This window comes from Squalius cephalus, assembly GCF_949319135.1.
Source record: "Squalius cephalus genome assembly, chromosome: 10".
In the NCBI taxonomy this organism is placed as follows: domain Eukaryota; kingdom Metazoa; phylum Chordata; class Actinopteri; order Cypriniformes; family Leuciscidae; genus Squalius; species Squalius cephalus.
Window position 1 is genome coordinate 5,707,398 of NC_137131.1, and position 21,163 is coordinate 5,728,560.

The 21,163-nt window shown below is 36.7% G+C and overlaps 4 protein-coding genes across 4 annotated transcripts in view; 2 read left to right on the forward strand and 2 right to left on the reverse strand.

Moving 5' to 3' along the window:
• Window positions 1–967: 967 nt before the first annotated feature.
• chmp4ba (charged multivesicular body protein 4Ba) lies at window positions 968–8,655 on the reverse strand. The gene is made up of 5 exons (XM_079882799.1): window positions 8,266–8,655; window positions 5,207–5,384; window positions 4,264–4,375; window positions 3,937–4,057; window positions 968–2,728 (listed from the first exon to the last, which is right to left on the reverse strand). The coding sequence occupies exons 1-5, from the start codon at window positions 8,447–8,449 to the stop codon at window positions 2,664–2,666; spliced, it is 660 nt and encodes a 219-aa protein (XP_079738925.1). The 5' UTR covers window positions 8,450–8,655; the 3' UTR covers window positions 968–2,663.
• A 935-nt stretch (window positions 8,656–9,590) lies between these two features.
• On the forward strand, window positions 9,591–10,421 carry atp5f1e (ATP synthase F1 subunit epsilon). Its single transcript, XM_079883955.1, has 3 exons — window positions 9,591–9,747; window positions 9,992–10,116; window positions 10,287–10,421. Exons 1-2 carry the CDS (start codon window positions 9,716–9,718, stop codon window positions 10,113–10,115), a joined length of 156 nt encoding a protein of 51 aa, XP_079740081.1. The 5' UTR covers window positions 9,591–9,715; the 3' UTR covers window position 10,116; window positions 10,287–10,421.
• On the reverse strand, window positions 10,329–15,307 carry tubb1 (tubulin, beta 1 class VI). Its single transcript, XM_079883954.1, has 4 exons — window positions 15,092–15,307; window positions 14,365–14,473; window positions 13,237–13,347; window positions 10,329–13,080 (listed from the first exon to the last, which is right to left on the reverse strand). Exons 1-4 carry the CDS (start codon window positions 15,146–15,148, stop codon window positions 11,948–11,950), a joined length of 1,410 nt encoding a protein of 469 aa, XP_079740080.1. The 5' UTR covers window positions 15,149–15,307; the 3' UTR covers window positions 10,329–11,947.
• A 2,114-nt stretch (window positions 15,308–17,421) lies between these two features.
• The window catches only part of gnas (GNAS complex locus), a 33,302-nt gene continuing 29,560 nt past the window's right edge, over window positions 17,422–21,163 (forward strand). The window contains exon 1 of the mRNA XM_079884355.1: window positions 17,422–18,042. Within this exon, the coding sequence (XP_079740481.1) occupies window positions 17,787–18,042 (256 nt within the window). The 5' untranslated portion in view covers window positions 17,422–17,786. The remainder of the gene's footprint in view (window positions 18,043–21,163) is intronic.

The window sequence follows — 21,163 nt, forward strand, 5'->3', positions numbered from 1 at the left end:
GCGTATTGGGCTTTTCATAAATGTTACAGTTTAAAATGTTTTAGAGGCACAATCTGTTGACAAAACCAGTTGGAGTTGCTTTACATTCTCTACAAATCTATATGGAAGGAGCAAATGAATGAGTGATTTCCCCCCCAGTATAATCCCGGTAAACTAGGGACATTATGAACATTTTCAGCTGAACAGAGTTGAACTTTTGGATGACACTGGGGCCTCCTGTATAAAGTCCATTCAGTGAACCCTGAAAATATGCCCCATGTTTGTCCCCATATCTGAACATTGTGGTTTTGTGTGAAGAAATTAAGCATGAAAGACTAAAGATTTACATATTACTGACTGATTTACAGAACACCCTGTCAATCATAAAATTATTAAATGCAACTGACTGATCTGAATTTAAATGTTGAGGTAGATTATTACTTCAACTACTGTTTGAAAAGTCTGGGATTGGTAAGATTTTTTAATGCTTTTGAGGCTGCATTTACTTGATCAAAATACTGTAAAAGTAATGTGAACTATTATTTCAATCTAAAATAACTGTTTTCTCTTGCAATATATTTTTAATTTATATATATTTTGATTTATATTCATATTTAATTAACTCCTGTGATGGCAAAGCTGAATGAATTTAGTTAATCTTCAGTGTCACATGATCCTTCAGAAATCATTCTAATATGCTGATTTGCTGCTCATTATCAATGTTAATAACAGTTGTGCTGCTTAATATTTTTGTGTAAGCCGTGATGGATTTTTTTCAGGACTCTTTGATGAATAGAAATCCATGCAACATTATAAATGTCTTTACTGTCACTTTTTATCGATGATTTAATGTGTCCTTGCTGAATGAAAGTATTCATTTCTTTTAAAAAAATCTTACAAACCCAAAATTTTAATCCATATTGCATATGGATGACCTTTTCTCATATGTGTTCTTACTGTGCTGAAGTCATGTCTCAGGACTAGGAAACTCAGTAAAAATATTTTAATAACAATAAATGAGATTATAATGATAGTGATATAACAATGACAAATCCAGCACCTACAATATAATGAAAACATACAAATGTATTAAAAGCTTGTCTTTCACATCCTGTGCAAATCAGTTTCCATTACTACAGAAAGCATGTTGCTTCAAAATTGTACTTTCCACTGCAAGAAACAAACAGAAAAGTACCATAATATATTATATTCCATTATTGTCTCTAAAAGATTTCTGACTGTATGCATGTAACAGAACAGTGGGTATTTTAAAATAAAAAAGATATACTCTCAGGCCTCTTGTCTGGTGATACTGTTTCTACAAATACATAATATTCAATAGTCAAAAACATGTTTTTAAGCTGAACAGTGATGCTTTGAAATGCACGAAAATAATGACAACGAACATCTAATGGGCAAATAAAAATCCAGAGAAGTGTTAATTTGGCAAAACTTTAATGTAGGTGTAAGGTTGAAAGGCAGAGGACAATAAACGAGTGTCAAAAAGACAAACAAACAATAAACAATGTCAATGAAACCTTCAGAGTCTGATAAATAAATGTTTTTATAGATTCTCAGGAGAGAAAAAAAAACAAAAAAAAAAAAAAACACTGTACCAGAACATCATAATAGTGAACTTTGTAAAATATAGTATGATATTACATTAATCTGTGCTGTCTGTCCTGGTAGAAATTCGTTTGAATGCATTCACACCTCAAAAATAAGACAAACGTCTGAAAACTACAACGAGCCAAGTCGTTTTCCCCCCTAATACAACACACATTTCAATAAACCACTTCTAGTGTAAAGATATCTTGGAGTCACAAGCCAGTATTTCTGAACTATCTCAAATACAGCACATGATTCTTGAGTGAAGACACCTATTCAATATAGGAATCCCATGCTGTCAGGAGACCGTAAACCATCATGCCATTAAAGAGAGATGCTATGTACAGTAGAAGCCTCTCACCACTCAAACTTGATGCATGTTCAAGAGGAGGATCGCGACAACTTCATGCCCACCTCAGCCCCAAAATGGAGACCAGGTCTTGTAGTCATAAAGCCTAAGTGCTGATATAGGACGTCCCGTGGGCAGTACGGTTCTTGTACGTGGGAAGCACCTACACTTGCATCAATATCTGAAATGCTCGATGCACAGAATCAAAAAGGGCTTACAGTGCTTTTAACAGAACTTGAATGCGTGCATGTGAACAATGAGTTTTTAGTGATATAAACTCGTAATATACCACATGTTCTCTCCAAAAAACATGACGTAAAACGTTACAGACACCGTCCCCTGCGTGCAAAGGGTTTCCGTGTGTATTGGTTTCTTGGATGGAAGTCTGAAAATATATGAGTACAGGTAACGGACACAAACACTGATCTACAACAAGCCTTTTTCATGTCAGAACAGTCCAGAGATGAGGAGAAACCAGGTGAAATCTCAGACTTGCTTAGATGAGTGTGTCGACTGTAAGCCTGGTGGGGATCTGTTCTTTTTTTGAGCATTTGCATTAATGTTTTTGTTTTCCTCTCGTGTGTGTTTATATATTAACCTACTTTAGACACAAAGACAACATACTGTAACATACTGAAGAGTCCTTCCAGGTCCTTTAGTAACTGGTATCGGAGTGAGGTTTATGCCTTGTATAGTATGTATGGGTTTCGGCGGAGCAGAACAAGCATTAATTGGCAGCCCATGCCTCCAGGTCTTTCATGTCATCCTCATCCTCTTCTTCTTTCTTCTTTGCTGCAAGCGCAAAAAGACATTAAAAAACTGCATTTAATACAGGCCCATTGTAAATACATTTGTCTAAAGGAACGATTTGCAGTGCCAGAAATTATTTGACACGATTTGAGTGATAGAAAAATTAGTAAAAATAATGTAAAAACATAATACCAGTTACTTTTTTCAAATAAGTGACTATTTATTCATTTATGATCAATTACAATTAAAAATCTCTCCCTAACAGTCTCATACGCAGCATGACACACTGTCCACACACAGGCACTCACGCCTGAGCGCGGGAGAAATCGTCTGGAAATCATTGATGCTCTTATGGTCGTGGCTCGCATTGTGTGAGAGGAATTACGAGCCAGTGAAAAGTTTTGACCAGTGTATATGCTGTCCCCTATTGCCAGATCATACACAACCACGTTACATAGGCTAGATCTATGAATATTATTATAGCCCAGTGGCTGCAACCCTACAGCGTGCGCATACACTGACACACACACAAATACACTCTCTAGTTGTTTTTGTTGTAGGGAATGGCTGTGTTGTTCTCTGCAATCTACCAAATCATTTGCACACTCGTCTTTTTATTTTCTTTCTTGTTTCTATCTAAAGCTATATCAGCAACATTGAAAGCTCCAGTCTCTGTGTTTAGCAAGAAAGCTTGTGTGATTGCTGTGTACCAGCTGCTTTGGTTAAAATTATCAGGTTAATTGAATCGCAACGTGTGCAAACGACCTCCCGAGTGTCTGAACTCACACAGTGTATGCCTGCCTTTAAGGGTAGGGGTTGGGTTAGGCCATAGAAAATATCATTAATCTGATAGAAAAATCAATGGAAGTCTATGCAATGGCCTCACTAATATAGTGAAACAAACGTACGTGTGTGTGTGTGTGTGTGTGTGTGTGTGTGCGTTTGGTTTATATTACACATTGTGGGAACCAAATGTCCCCACAAGGATAGTAAAACCTGAGATCACCTCCATTGTGGGTACCAGCCAGCAGTCCCCACGAGGGAAATGGGTTAATAAACATACTAAATTATATTTTTTTGAAAATGTAAAAATGCATAAAGTTTTCTGTGATGGGTAGGTTTAGGGGTAGGGTTAGTGTAAGGAGATAGAATATACAGTTTGTACAGTATAAAAACCATTAAGTCTATGGAGAGTCCCCACAAAGATAGTGAACCAGACGTGAGTGTGTATGTGTTGTGTGTTTTTGTACCTGGTCTGGAAGGTAAGGATGTAGAGGGCACGTTTGGCAGTGGTACATTGTCTCCGATCTCCAGAAGGTTCTTATCCAACTCTTCCTGCTCCAGCTCTTCCAGTTCAGCTAACAGCTCATCCTGAAACAACACACATCTGTTTATACCTAGTACTACATGCCTCTCAAATGTGACCACTTGTGATTGGATTTAAGTGGATGTACATCACTAAATACACTACACATCAAAAGTTTGGGGAGAGTACTTTTTTTTTTTAATCAATGTTATCATCTCAGGTGTAAACGTTGCCTCCCGAAAATTGAGAAGTGTGCTTGTTTTAATCTTACTTCATCAAAGTCCTCAAATCCAACAGGCTTTGAGATTGCGTCTGAAATTTCTTGTGCCAGCTCTTGCTGCTCTGTGATGTCCTGCATAAGTTCGTCCACTTTGTCGATGTCCCTGAAGGTACACAGACAACAGACTGAATTATAAACTCAACTTTATGATCTCCTGCCAATATATTTAAAGGGATAGTTCACCCAAAAATGAAAATTCTGTCCTCATTTACTCACCCTCATGTCGTTCCAAACCCCTAAGACTTTCGTTCATCTTCAGAACACAAATGAAAATCTTTTGTATGAAATCTGAGAGCTTTCTGTCCCTCTATTCTGTCCCGCCAACACGAGAACAAACCTCATTGGTTCTTGCAGAAGCTCAAACGTGCTGCGTAACACGAGAATGAACCTCATTGGTTCTCGCACATCAAGCGAACATGCTTGAGCTTCCGTTTACCACAACTGATGTGTGAGTTGATGAATGTTTTTATGTGAATAAAAGCCTAAATTAAATCTGTTCATCATATAAAGCAATCGAGTCTCTTCAGAAAATGTGGACTAAACCGCTCAATTCATATGGATTAGTTTTACGATCTCTTTATGAACTTTTTGAAGCATCAAAGTGTCAGAAGCGTTGCGGTCAATGGAGGGACAGAAAGCTCTCAGATTTCATCACACATATCTTCATTTGTGTTCCAACGATGAACGGAAGTCTTACGGGTTTGGAAAAACATGAGGGTGAGTAAATGATGACAGGATTTTCATTTTTGGGTGAACTATCCCTTTAACATTTCCTTTAGCAATATCCCATTTCAAAGTACCATAATCCCAATAGCTTGCATTGGTAAATTTAACTTGTTTATGATAAACCCAAAACCTTGCCACAGCGAGGCTAATAGAGAAGCCTCTGGAAAGGGAAGCGCTGATAAGAAGAAAAGAAAAAGAAACTCCTCACATGTTGTCATGGGCAGCCTTCATGGCCTTGGCAGCATAGCCCATATTCTTGATGACCTCAGTGTTGGTGTGGGCGTTCTCTAGCGCCTCCCGCTGGAACTCAATGGTAGAAAGGGTGCCATCAATCTGGGCTAACTGCTTCTCGTAGCGCTTCTTACGCTTCAGTGCCTGTAATGCAGCTGTTTCAAAAAGGAAGAAAGGTAAATGTTACGATTAAAGCACAAAATACAGAGAATTTGGGAACCCCATGGAATATTATTGCATAACATTAAATCTGATGTTTATTTAAAAGAGTACTACTGTATGTAATTACAGATCTAGTGATTTTATTTGAAACTCCTTTATTTCAATTACTATTAAGCATCATGCATTACCGGCCAGTCCTGCGATTATTACCCAGAACCCAGGGATTTGGGCACAATATTTGTCAAGATGCTTTAGTAAGAAATTGCTTGCACAGAAAAATAAATCTACAGCAAAAGGTAAAATGGAAAGTCCAGAGTGTATGATTCCCAGAATCCCAGTACTAAATCAAAATTATGAGCAGAGGTTTTCAAAATGATTTCTCAGGGAAGCAGTGGTGCAGAGTTAGGGACTCAGTACAGGTGCGGTTAAATGAGGCGCACTCACCAAACTTAATCAGGCAAGTGAGCTGCAAGAAAAGAGGAAAAGGGCCTGTTGCTTTCTAGTGAGAATGTGGTTGGCAGCCTAATTATGCATTAATGACAAGTCAAGTACAGATATGCCGTGTAAAGGTGAAACCTGCAAAGCCTGTCAAGAACATAACCAGGACAAGAACGGAAAAAAAAAGAAGACAAGACGGAATTATATTTTGCATAAGGCCTATTTTAGGACCAATATGATTTTTTTTTTGTATTGTGACATTCTTTTTTTAATTATTATGCAAAACCTACCCATTTTCTCATAACCATAAAATAAAAAATAAAAAAGTATTGTTTCAGTTTTAAATTGTTTAAGTAGGGTTATAATCATTAAATAAACTAATCTAATAATAAAAAATAATAAAAAATTAATAAATAAAAAAAAATTAACTGAAATAAAATGTTTTAAAAAAGCTAAGCCAAGACACCATTTCTCTTTTTTTAGCTTAAATACTAAAATAACTAAAACTTCAATTAAACTAAAACTAACACTTACTAAAAACCATAGACATTAATAATAAAAAAAGACAAAAACACAATTACTAAAACTTTAACTAAGATTAAAATGAAAATAGAAAAATCTAAATATTAACAAACACTATAATAGTATATCAATGACACTAAAATAACACTGTTCATGAGTAGTTGCCTCTAATTTATCTATATTAATTTATTTATTTTGTTAAATAAGGGTGACATTAGGATAATGGATTTTAATGTAACGTCAAACACACACACAAAAAACACGGTATTTTTCAGACCATGTTCTTTGTGAGAATCGCACATAAAAAGTCAATTCACAAACATGTTACAGTTTTACTTTCAACAGATTTAAAATTCTAAACATTGACAAAACAGTGATTTGAGTTGTCAATTCACATGTAGAAGAGAAAACAGCAGCTTTTTTTTGTGCAATGTATGGAATGTGACCTGAATGTATCAGGTTTGCAATCTGCAATAAAATAAAACCCTCGAGCACGTTCAAAAAGGCCATTCCAAAGACGTCACCTGTGACCTGACGTAAAGGCTATGACACAAACACTTTTTCCATGAAGGCAGTGGAAGTGTGAACTATGACCACACATCAGTCCCACACCCCTAGCAGTCATAAACCATCAGCTTCGTCACCTGTCGTGTCCCAGAAGCCCTCGTAGGACAATCAGATCAATTATTGATCACCTCTGTTCAGGGGACTTTAAATGTGGAGTTGAGTTACAGGCCTCACAACAGAGATGGCTCTGTAATGTGGCCCTGGCATTGCACTGAAATCATTTATGAAGCTATCTCTGGATTTGCCTAGTAGTATCGATGGGACAGAAAAAGAAAAAAGAAAAAACAGCCTTATAAATTTGCTTCTGGTAATTGTGTTTACATCATTTGCACAGTCTGAAAGGGACACTAAATGGTAAATGGTAAATGGACTGCATTTATATAGGAATGCAGTCCATTTACCTGAAAGGGACACTAATGGAAACCAGGGCAAAGGCATATTGATCTATCGCAATTTTTTAATTTTATGTTGAGCAGACGGTCAGTTTCTAGCACTTTTTAAAAATGTATTTAGTTAAGTACTAGTAACAGTCAAATCAGAAAATATAAGGACAGAGCATATTTAACAGTTCAGAGAATGTGAGAAAGAGCAATAAAACACTTATAATACAGAATAAACATCAAATCAAGCAAAAAAAGTTAACGTGGACCATAACATGAATGTGAAAATCTTTCGAATATGTACGGTTTTCTTATTTTGTGCTCTCATGGCACAGAAGGTAATATATGAGGGGGTGTTGAGCTATTCTTGACTTGATTGATTATGTAAGTTTGGGTTTTGTAAAAAAAAGTAAAGTAAAGTAAGCTTTTTTTTTTAAAGAATGTCTGTCATGTCCATTTTAAAGTCAATCCAAAAATGAGAGAGCGAATCAATATCTGATGTATTGCAGAAAGTACATTTGTCACATATATCTACTAACGGCTGCATTTACAGGATAACATTGATGAATAAATTTGTATGTTATTGCCTTTATTTTTGTTTGAAGCTCTTCTGGAGGAAAGTCCCTGAGTCAACTATCATGACCATGGATACCAGGGCAGGTCAAAGGTGAACTGATGGAGAGAATTGATCACATTAAAGGAAAAGTATCGTCCTAAATAAAACATTTCACATATACCCCAGTTATCTACGACAGCTCTGAATGACTAGTTCTGTTCATTAGTCGGCTAATTATATTATTTTGTTTACAATACACATTCTTTAGTTAATTCAATTGTCTAATACACAACATAAAAAATACATAAAGCTGTGACAACCCCATACACACTACACAGCTCATCTCACACTGCCAAACCTAACCTGATTTACCCAGCTAATCTATGCCAGGTGAGCCAGTTCATCTCTCACCTCTTTTGTTCTTCGTTCCGTTCCTCTTGGCCGTAACAAGCTCCTGTTCGATCTTTTTCTCCAGGAATTCCTGTTTCTTGGTCAACATTTCTTCTGTTTCTCGCAGTCGCTGGATAGCCTCTTGAGGGCTTGCAGATTTACCCCCTTTCCCACCGCTACCAAATAACTTCCCAAACAAAGACATTTTGCCCTCGGGACGACAGCAAGGATTGATTTTGCGACTACTAGTCTGGACTGGTCACCTCAGAGTGTCTTCTATCTGTCACTGACTCAACAGGCTTGTTGTTGTTTTTTCAGCTTCCTCTTCTCTAACCCAGGCCGCATGACATCATCACGTCACAAGAACATGACTCACGTCATGGCGTATCGTGAGTCTTCCGTTCTGTCGATGGTTCTATTTTACAAAATAAGAGTCTAAAATAAGAAATGTTTTGGATTGATGTGGAGCATTTGATTAAATTGAGCATTGTTTTGCAGATGGGTGGATTTGACATAATAAACTTCAATGATCATGGGATTGAGAAAGATAAGGCACACTTCATACAATTGTTAATATTAATGGGAAGGTTTCACATTCATAAAATGAAATGGTCTGATTCCAAACCAAATTTTTCTTACTTTAAAAATGATTTCAATGAGCTTTATTGTTCTGTTTCGTGTAATTGCACAAGTAAAAAGGCGATTGGAGCTTATAACATTTTAAGCAGGTATGTTGTCGTATAAAGTACCCTTTTCTTTTTGTCTATTATAATTTTGTCCTTGTCCTCTTGCACAGTTTTATTTTATTATATTTTACTTTATTTATTTATTTATTTATTTTACTTTGAATGAATATGTATATTTAAAGCATGTATTATTATTATTAAATAGAATATTGATAGGTCATAAGTGTATGAACAATCAGGTTTTATGAAATCTTACGCAAACAAATTGCAACAAAACCATCCGTCAAATCGGGTCGTTCCTACTAAATAAAATAACCTTCTGATTTAAATAAATTCTTATGTCATATTAAATATCTAGTAATGATTCATTTATGTAGAATTATCGGACAATAAATACGATTGTTTAAATAGTATATGTATACTCAAAATACGTTTGAATTTTATATTAAATGTTATATATAACGAGAGAAAGAGAGTGAGAGTTTAAAGGGACTTTTTTTCACGCTAATAGTTTTTTTCAAATCATTTTTAAATGCCACAAAACCTGGAGCAACTTTTTTATTTACTATAATTAAAATAGTATTACTCAAAAAATGTAACCCTTTCGCTTTGAAAATTTACTCAACTCCGTGGCCAGAGCAAATGATTGGCAGGTTTGCCAGCCAATGCGACTGTACGCTGGCCTATGACGTAAGTTCCGGTGTACGCACAGGCCTTGTCCTCGTCCTTGATCAAATCGCACAGCAAGCGCTTGACGGACGAAAGACACACATTTGCACGGAAAAATGGTCGCTTACTGGAGACAAGCAGGGCTGAGGTACCATTAACATTAAACTACGTAAAAGCTGTGTATTTTCTATTTTAATTGCTGTACGTTCTATGGTCCGTAAAGTTATAAAGCTGCTGTTAAATTGGTTTGGCCTTGCTCTATACAGCTATGCATTTGACTGTAGTAGTAGTAGTGTCATTTTGAATTTGAATCAAAATTCACATATAATTCACATATATAAATATATATTTTTTAGTTATTCTGTAACCTAATATTTGTCTTGTCATTTCAGTTACATCAGGTACTCGGCTATCTGCGCCAGGGTCCTGCGGGCAGCACTGAAGCCCCAGATCAGAGTTGAGGCGCTTAAAAACGCAGAAACCAATGTGAAGGTCACTAAACTCAAGACTGCATAATGTGAGTCCCTTATTCCTTTAAACAATTAAAGTGTTTATCTGAACTGTTCTGGTGTTGTAGAAAGTGATGCATTAACTGACCATTTAGACATATTTTTTTAGTCCCATGTTTTATCTAAGATAGATGTTATGATTGATGTTCTTTTGTGCTTTTTTTTTTTTTTTTTGTAGGAGCTGCAATTACACCATGCAATCCCTACTTCTCCATATACATTCTCTGTCGGATTTACAACAAGACCCGCAGTTATGTTGATTGAATGAAAATAGCTGTATTCTTTTGATAATAAATTATGAGTCTCAAATAAATTATGAGTTCACTCTGTTTTCTTGGTCTAAAGAGTAAGCATGCATTGGGCAAAATGTGTGCATTACTTTTAATTTATCATGTCAGTTTTGCTTGTTATATGTAAGTAGTACTGACAATGTCCACACACTTGGCTGTGTGATATTTATTTAAAGCTTTAGTAAAATGTTCTCGGCATAAGATGTGGACAGATTTGGCTTATCAATGCTCTTTGTATATAATTAATATTTCACAGGCTATACAAGGAGGCTATACAGTATACATCAGGTTTAACTAGAAATGTGATTAAAAAAAAAGCAGGAGGATTTCCATATATTATTGTATTTAGTATTTTATTAAAATATGACAGTGCTTGCATTATGTAAAACCTCTTAAATTGAATAGTTTGTTGCTTACTGGTGTCCAAAAAATTTTTTTTTTCTTTCATAAATGAAAACTGATGTGTGCATGACATAATTGACAATGAAAAGGAAAATAAAAGTTCTTAGCATTATAAATAGTGAAGTACTATGCAGATACATCAAATATTTTTTTGTTTTAATTTAAATTGTTGTATATTAATACATGCTTTTATTAAAGGATGAGCAAAAGTAACAAAAACAGAAATGTAGCCTGTTGAATATAAAAAAAATTACAGAAGAAAGCCTCTATATAGTATTACACCACACAAATGAAAATCAGTTTTGACTTTAAGTTTCTTTCTCTTAAATGTCTGTAGATTTTCATTATTACAGGACATACAGAAATAGTATTATGTTCTCCAGTGACGATACAATCAACATTTTGTGTATATATATATATATATATATATATATATATATATATAGCTTTACAATATACTATACACTACTGTTAGTTTGGGTTCAGTTAATTAATACTTTTTTCAATAAGGATGCACTGAATTGATCAAAGGTTTATAATTATAATGTTACAAAAGATTTAAATTTCAAAGGTTTCCACAAAAATATTAAGCAGTACAACTCTTTTCAACATTTATAATAAATTCACATTATTACTGTTTACTGTGTTTTTGATCAAATAAAGGAGGCCTTGGAGAGCATAAGAGACTTTTAACAAATTACAAAAATCTGATCGACCCCAAACCTTTGAACAGTAGTGTACATCTGCTTGAAAAAATCTTTAAAAGATTAGAAAATTATTTTTGAATTTTAAATCTATGTCTTATGTGTAATTTATAATTTTCTCCTGGAGATCAGAAATATTTCACAGTTTGCTATGTACAGTGGCTCCAAATAGTATTTGAACACTTGAGGAACAGTGTCATTGAATTACATAAAATATAAAAACAAAAATACATTTCAACAGGTTGTAAATGTTGAAGAGATGTTCAAAATGACACTGTGATTATCATATTTGAAGTTCAGATGCCATAATTTCTAATGCAATGTAATTCATTACATCCATTTTAAGGGTATCTTAAGTGTCTAAATACTTTTTGTGGCCACTGAATGATCTCACTCTTGACACAATCACATCCACTCGTGCCATATTCACTAAAGCCCTCGCGTCATTCGCTGTCAGAGGTTTCAGCGACCGCCTCAGTCTTAATCTCTACTCGAGTGCTGTGTACTATTGATGGCAGACCCTCCTCTTCTGTCACTTCATCTTCTGCGTCGTAATCCATATCGGCTGTGGCATCCTGATATTGCTGGTATTCTGAAACCAGATCATTCATGTTGCTCTCCGCCTCCGTGAACTCCAGCTCATCCATGCCCTCCCCCGTGTACCAATGCAGGAAGGCCTTGCGTCGGAACATGAGCGAAAACTGCTCCCCTATGCGCTTGAATATCTCCTGGATGGCGGTGTTGTTTCCGATGAATGTGGAGGCCATTTTGAGGCCTCGTGGCGGGATATCACAAACAACGACTTTGACGTTGTGAGGGATCCAATCCACGAAGTAATTGCTGTTCTTCTGCTGAATGGCGAGCATCTGCTCATCAACCTCCTTAGTGGACATGCGACCACGGAAAATGCCCGCCACTGTCAGATAGCGTCCTCGACGCGGGTCGCACGCGGTCATCATGTTACGGGCGTCGAACATCTGCTGGGTGAGCTCGGGCACCGTTAGGGCACTGTATTGTTGGCTACCACGTGCTGTGAGAGGAGCGAAACCAGGCATGAAGAAATGGAGACGCGGGAAGGGCACCATATTGACGGCCAACTTCCGAAGGTCAGCGTTCAGTTGACCTGGGAAGCGGAGGGAGGTTGTGACCCCGCTCATGGTGAGGGATACGAGGTGGTTGAGATCTCCATAAGTTGGCGTTGTGAGCTTGAGAGTGCGGAAGCAGATATCATACAGCGCTTCGTTATCAATACAAAACGTCTCATCTGTATTCTCAATCAGCTGGTGAACTGATAGGGTCGCGTTATACGGCTCCACTACAGTATCGGAGACCTTCGGCGAGGGCATTACGCTGAAACTATTCATGATGCGGTCGGGGTACTCCTCTCGGATCTTATTGATAATCAAGGTACCCATTCCCGAACCAGTGCCACCGCCTAGAGAGTGGACGAACTGGAACCCCTGCAAGCAGTCGCAGCTCTCCGCTTCATTACGGACACGATCCACAACCTGCTCCACAAGTTCTGCGCCCTCAGTATAGTGACCTTTGGCCCAGTTATTGCCAGCTCCAGAACTGCCTTTATATTTACAGAGAGAAAACAGCATCAGGAATGACCTTATGGTGCCAGGTTAAAACTGTTCCTGAATCAACTCTTCTGTCAACTGGTTTTAGAGTTTGAGTTAAGTGGTGGTTACTTAAATCGTGGTCATATTGTAGATGATTATTGACTCACCGTGTATAAAATTATCCGGTCTGAAGAGCTGTCCTATGAGGCTGCTCCTCACGCTGTCCATAGTGCCTGGCTCCAGGTCCACTAACAATGCTCTTGGAACATATTTGCCACCTGACAGGCAATGAAACATCTCAGTCACTGAGAATTTTGTTATAGGAAGTTACTGTGTACCTCGACTGCAAGGCTGCCCCACTTACCAGATAAAGACAGCTGAGAACGGTTCTTACAATATAAAACACACCATTTACAGTAACAACAAAAATGCATTTAAATGAACACGAGATGCATTGCCCCTGATTGCAAAAAAAGAGACAAAAGCAATGCAATACAAAAGAAAATCCCAAAATTCAACCCAATACTAGTCTTAATGTTACACACATATAATATGTTATATAATACAGACATTTATTTATGCACTAAAAATGTATGAATGCCATTGCAGTTGATTAAAAAAACCTTTTAGTAACTACTGAACACAAACAGAAACATGTAGGCCTGATTTCACAGAGAGGGTTTAGATTAAGCCAGGATTGGACTTTAGTATAATTAGGGCATTTAAGTAGCTTTTACAAAGTAAGCGTAGCGTCAGTTCTGGCAGGTCAAGTTAGTCAAGCTCACATCAGCTGACACTCAGCTGATCCACGTCTACCTATCGACGGCTATGACTGTATTCATATATAAGCTCCTTCAGTATTATCAGCAGCTATCACGTTTCTCATGAGCTAATTACCCTCCTCCCTCCCCAGCTCCTCCTCTCGTCCAGTCAGGATGGCATTCTGATTCCCCTTGAATTAGAATAAATTCTCGAATTATGTTGTACTTTAAAATCTTGAATTAATGATATCTGCAATACATTCATGTTGGTTCTGTTCTGTTTACCCTAAGGGGGGTTATCGCTGCTCTCCCTGCTCTAATCCATGCTAGGCTGCATATGCGCAGGGAGTTCTTGCCCAGAACAGAACCAAACCGCCAATCCTAACTGTGTGCAATTGCCAATCGTATTTGACAATAGTGGTCCTGACAGAAATGTGCCTTATGGGGAAAAAAACATTACTGGTATGCATCTTCAGACAAAACAATGGCACAGACGTATTTTAAGATAATATGGTAATGTGTAGGTCTGCATACCATGTGCTTCACTGAAGTACACATTGATCCTCTGCAGCTGAAGGTCCATGTCACCCTCATATGTTCCTGCTCTGTTAATACCATGTTCTTCACTGATCACCTCCCAGAACTGCGAACACATTGAACCATTTTTTAGCTTGAAACTTAGTCATCATATTTTCTCCCATTTATTACATTTTGACCTGATCAAACAGATATCTTCAGTACTGAAGGAAACCTTAGATTTCAAATGACAAAAACAGTCAAGACATTCAACAACTGAATTCTACTGCATCTATCACTCTGAAATTCACAGGCCATTTCTATGATAAAGAAGGCCTAGCCCGTCAGAGGAGGCTCTGTCTCTTATCTTACAGTAGACCACACTAGGGTGAACACCCCATGACCGCACGTATCATAACTTCAAATATTTATTCAGTTTAAAAATACATTTTAGTAGTACAAAAAAGTTTTTGCTATAGCTTATAACTGAAGCCATTGCTGCAATATTTAGCCATTAGCAGAATGCAGTTCAAAATGGCAGTAAACTCCAAAAAAAGTACAACAATAATAAAAGAATCGTATGAGACAAACAAACTAATAAATAAACTACAAATAAATACTCATAATAAAGAAATGCATGCTCAATAGTCTGTTAAGCATGCTTGAATCAAGTTAAGTTGAAGATGGTAAAGCAGCTACTTATCATAAAAGTATACACAAAAATACATATTTTGAGCCATCGCACCTTAGAGCCGATCTGATTCCCACACTGTCCGATCTGTAGATGAACAATCTCACGCATAATGATGAATAAGGCAAGCTGAAAGAGCAGGAATAGCCTTGACCGTGAGTCTGAGGTGCCCACTGTGTGTGTAATACCAGTGCTGACATCATTAAGAGGGAGTCACCCATATGCCACATAACGTACTAGTCATTGTGACACTGAATTAGCAAACCAGCAGAAGAGACTGTTGCTTTTCAGTGAAGAACAACAGTTGTAGGGCCAAAGTTTAACACACTATGAATGACCAAATACTTATGTATTTATTAAGTTTTTAAGGATAGTTTAAACATTTGAATATGTAAAATGCAGGATGCAAAGTCCTATCATCATGAGCTTCGACCAGTCACTGTCTCTGGCATTCATGATAAGAAAATTAAGACTCTTGCACGCCCTATCAGTCGCAATGCAGTGACAGACCGTCCGAGAGACAGACCACATGCTCATTGTCTCAGCGTTTCCTGCCACAAGAGTTACAGTTTATACAGTTGAAGTTGGCATTTCTGTACAGTATATTTATTTATATATATATATTATTTTTTTTATTTTTTTCTTATTGGTCTGGAATTGTAATTTGGAGGCCAGCAAGCATACATGCAGATTTATATTTTACCAACAGATGCCACTGTTGTGCACAAAGTCGTTTTCACAAGAACTTTTTATTTTATTTTTACCCATGAACTCAGTAATTCATCTTTCAATCATTCATTAAGAAGATTCTTGACTGTCAAGATCCAAACAACCATAAATAATATAAGTAAAGATAAACCACAAGTACTTAGTTGTTCAAAAGACTCAAAGTCAAAGGAAAGTGTGAAGCGAAGGCGCTGTTGTATTAGATAATGTCAATTCATGAGGCATGTTGTAGAACAGATTAAGAACAGAAGGCAGGCTATTGTGCGAGTTATTCAACCTTCCAAGAAACAGAAGAGCGGTCATTTATTAAGCAAAGTGCTGCATGTGGTGTTTGTTCACACTGTGTCTGATCCGTAGTTACAATGAGGTCTTTCATAATTTCAAGTCATTTTATTAGTAAGGGAAATCAAACAGAAAGAGGAACAAGAGGGGGAATGAGAGAAAGCAAACGATAAGGGGCAAGAGAGTCAGCTTCACTTTTATATATTCAGTATTTTATTCAGACTATTTCATTCCACATGTGACATCTGTACAAACTTGTGGATTAACATGACACAACATATAGAAAATAAAACATTATGCTCTGTACTCATTATGTCTCTCTCTCTCTCTCTCTCTCTCTCTCTCTCTCTCTCTCTCTCTCTCTCTCTCTCTCTCTCTCACACACACACACACACACACACACACGTATGGACCATAGACTGTAAAAAAATAGGTATGGACTCAGTCTGAACGAGTATGCTTCTATTTATGATGCTTTCTGTCAAATTTGTCATGAACTTGCATGATGGTGTACAATAGCGCCACCTACAGGATATTATTATTACAACTTACATTTTTTCGACCCTCTACATACAGGATGTTTACTGAGTCATGATATAGATTTTTTTTGGTATCTATCTATCTATCTATCTATCTATCTATCTATCTATCTATCTATCTATCTATCTACCTATCTATCTATCTATCTATCTATCTATCTATCTATCTATCTATCTATCTATCTATCTATCGCTCGTAATAACAATTACACTAATGTTAGCCTATAAAACAATATAAGGTACTATACGGTTATCCGGACCACACGTGACCACACGTAAATGTACTAAACGGTTAACCTAACTCTAACTCTAACCCTAACCCAACCCAAATAGGTGTGGTCCGGATAACCGTATAGTTCCCAATATAAAATAGAATACAATAAAATAGATTATAACAAAATTAAAAATATATATTAATAATAACAATTATATAATACAATTATAAATAGATAAAGGGAATAAATCGTTTACAAAACTGTAAAATTCTGATTGCATTTTTTTCCACGTGACGTCACTGATTGACCTTTTTTTTTATTGACAATGAACAACAACATTATACAACAAGAATAACAACCACGATAATATTACCGCCAGGGGGGAATAATTGAAGTAAGTACTACGTTTCACTCAATAAGTGTAAGTTCAATAAGGAATTTATATAAATATTTATTTCTATGTTTACGTAATTTAATCACAATTATAATATAATGTAATTAATTAAGAAAAAGTTTTTCCATCTCCCTTAAAAATAATCTGTGAAGCCACACATATTTAAACAACGTCACGGAGTGAGTGACTCCCCCTGCTGCTCGTGAAAATTTAACGCTGTGCAAAAGTTACGGCAGAGAGAACTGATCTCAGATCAGCACGCGAGAGCTCCGGCGGACAAGGAGGGACTTGGAGCGGGGTCCAGAAACAGTAGAGCAAGAATAACAAACAGTGAAAAGTACGCTATGCGTGTCAGGTCAAAGTTCACTCCTGTCCACTCGTAAATATCAGAACCTAAGGGAAAATCCGATGAGGCTAACTGACACCTTTGGAAAGCCTGAGCGATAAGGCTGTAAGGGAATAGCGAGCCTTCTCTCCACCTGACCTGGATATCCATCATCATCATCATCATCATCATCATCATGGTGTTCTTATCCTACAAGACTAGTCCATTCGGATGTTAATCACCTTACGGTTCGATCCCAGCATTGGACATGGGGATGTGTCACAGCTTCAGATCTAGGTTATCACATTCGACCATCACATACACCGGCGGACGGACCGGTGCGAACCCCGGGATAGATGCCGAGTCCGGCCATTCGGACAGTTGTGACCCGCAGCTCCGGGAACGGCGGCGAGAGGAGGAGAGGGCGCGGGTCAAAGCGGAGAATAAGCGGAGTCGAAACATTGACAAGAGCCTGAAAGCTGAGAAGAGAGAGTACAAGCAAACGCACAGGCTGCTGTTATTAGGTAAGAGACGAGTTTCTGGGATGGTGCGACTACTTTATCTGCTGGCGGTCGAGGTAAATAAGAGCAAGCTGATGATGATGCTAACGCAAAGTTTGTGGCTGGCCCCTTAAAACACGTTACCGTGGTAACCATCATTTCAACCGTAATACTGTAGTAGTTTTATTAGCATTGGCGATGTTAGGGGCGTGATTTTTGTGTGTCTAAAACAAAATTAGCACGAGATAAAAACTAGTTTTAAATGCATCAAAGTTGGGATTTTGGCCTGTATCACTTTAGGGAGTTGACCTTCACTGTATGTAACAAACAGCCTAAACCATTCGATCATTTTGACATAGACCTACTGTATATTGTAAAACTTGATATGATCAATAAGTTATGCTTTAACTCGTCAAAATAAGTGTAGCAATTGTCAACTTTTATTCAACTTTTTTTTTTTTAAGCCAGTGTAATGTAATTTAAGTTGAAATGACTTTCGAAGTTGATTGTACTTAAAAAATTTAAGGCAACAACTTTTTTTTTACGGTGTATGTAATCTGTTGATTGATATGTATTGCATACATTTTTTAAAATGCTAAAAAAAATAAAATATTAAATTTACTTCACTCAGTCACATTTCCTCTTTTTACTCTCTTTTAGACCTAATACAAAGTACATATTTTTGCAGGGCATCGTGACTAAAAAGAGTTAAATACAAGCATCTATGGAGAGGGAGCATCCGTGGCCTGCTGTTGATTACCACAGAGAATTAAAAAAACCAAACAGAAAATGCATTTACAGTAATACGCTTATGGATATGCGGATGCAAGCAAGGCAAGGCAAGAGGGTTTAAACGCAGAAACGTGAAGCTTTTATTTTTATTCCATCACTTACATTGATTCTTCAGTTTGCAATGTTGTCTAAATCATAGACGTAGTTTTGATTTTGATAGGTGGAGGAATTAGTTCTGTAATTCTTGTGGGTGGAGTTTATTCCAAGTCAAGTGTTTTATGAAGTTACTCCTTGTCCCGCTCCTTCTGTCTCCTGTTTTATGAAGACATACGCAAATAACCAGAATTTAAAATATTTGACTAGGGCTGGGCGATATAGCAAAAAAAAATCATATCTCAGTATTTTTTGGTTAAATGGCGATATACGATGTATATCTCGGTACTTTCTAAGTTTTTCTATTTGGATAAAGAAAATCTGTATTTATTCAACAACAAAAAATCACATCCTGCCCATTGATATCCTACAAACAATGTTGATATTGAAGGATATGGAAACAAATATAGTGAATGTAATGCAGGCTATGCAATATATTGAAGGTGGTTAAAATGACATTTCATTCTAACATTGTAACATTAAAATCTAAAAACAAAAATAAAGCTAATGAAAATAAAAACAAAAGCACAAACTAATTATATTAGCCTGCATTTGATTACCCCATTATAACGGTCACTTTCCTAAAATACTTAAAATTCCACATAGACGCATCCTAATTTTCATACTATCCATCCTAATTAGTATACAATATTAGAATTATGTTAGAATTAGTTTTTTCACAGTCATCGAGTGCGAAATAATGCTAAAGGGATCCAGATAATATACTATTTTAGTGGAATTCACAAGTTGCATCAATGCATTCCTTCTCAGTTAATGTTGCCCATAACCTTTTATGCATTAGAGGAGGAGTTTTTTTTTTTTAAGTGTTCAAAAATAGCGTCAAACCATGTGAAAATTTGTGTTGCCCTCTGACTACTTGTTTTTAAAGTTTCACGTCCTTTTTGTTTCTCTGTCCATGGAAAGTGTCCGTTGTTTTGTGGTATTCTGGTGGAAACTAGTCATCCTGGTTTTGGGATTTTCACTGAATAATGCATATTAATTGACTACAATTCTGAATATGTTCTCTAAAATCTATATAGTGCAAAAAGAGCATTTCAAGTAATTTAGAGTTGAGAACTTTAACTCGGATTAAACCTGGTTCTGTGATTGTCATGAACTGTCATAACAGTGAAAACATCTGGTCAAGATCTAATCTGTGGCAGCTAAACTGGCCCTACTTGTTGTGTGTGTGTGCAAAGAGTAAAATAATTAGTAACAAGTCAATTAGAGTATGACTAAAAAAACTCACATCTAGACATTCTGCTGATTCTAGTCTAAAATTGTACAAAGGTGAAGTGAAAATGTTTTCCGTAGACCATTTTATTTTCTGAAACTACAGTGCTATTCTTGTGGCATATACATTTTATTTATTTTTTCCCCTTCCGCCTACTTCTGCAGTAGTCGCGTGGCTTAACTTCCTCTTTGGATAAAAACCAAGTTCCACCGAATATCTTCAGTAAACCAAAAGATGCGGACGTATTTATGCCCATCCGACTGGAATTCATCTTGATTCTATATTTAAAGGTCTGTTATGAGTCCCAAGAAATTCCTAGCATCAATGCCTAATTTTTTTTTCCTTCTAAAACTCGTTGAATTCTTGGATTTCCCCCCTTGGCTTTACTTACTGGAGGTGTAAACAGCGTTAGAGCAGCCATGCATGGTGTGATAAAGTAGTATTACACAAGGCCTCATATGCCGCTACCTTTATGAGAGCTGTTCTTCTTTTTATTAACAAGTTACACAAGAAAAGGAGGGCAGCCCGACGACACAAACGAAGAAACTGTTAAGCACTGTGACCAAAATACTCTAGTCATGCGGGCGCTCGGTTCAAAAACAGATGACACACACACACATACAAAGCTGATTGTTGCAACCTTAGAATGTTGGAAAACGATCTGTGTGTTTGTGTTTTATTGGGCTTGGCTGGTAGTAGTGTTTGTGTGATATGTGTGCTCGTCTAAAAAGGAAGTGTGGTTATGAAGTGTGTCAATAGAATGCCTTCTTTCTGCTTTTGGGCTTTAATAATAATTTGTCGTTTTAATGCAGAATCAACCTCAATTCAATTTTTTGTAGCTTAAGTCTTTTGATGTGGCCACTTTTGACTGCTGTCTCTGTTGTTGAAGCTGGAACTCGCTGCTCGCAGCTGCAAGCCCACAAGAGTAATGTCTTAGTTTAACTGATTGCATGGTGTTATTGCTCACTTAAACAGAATCACATCTTCTCATGAAGGATGAAATAGAAAAAGCATTCAACACATACC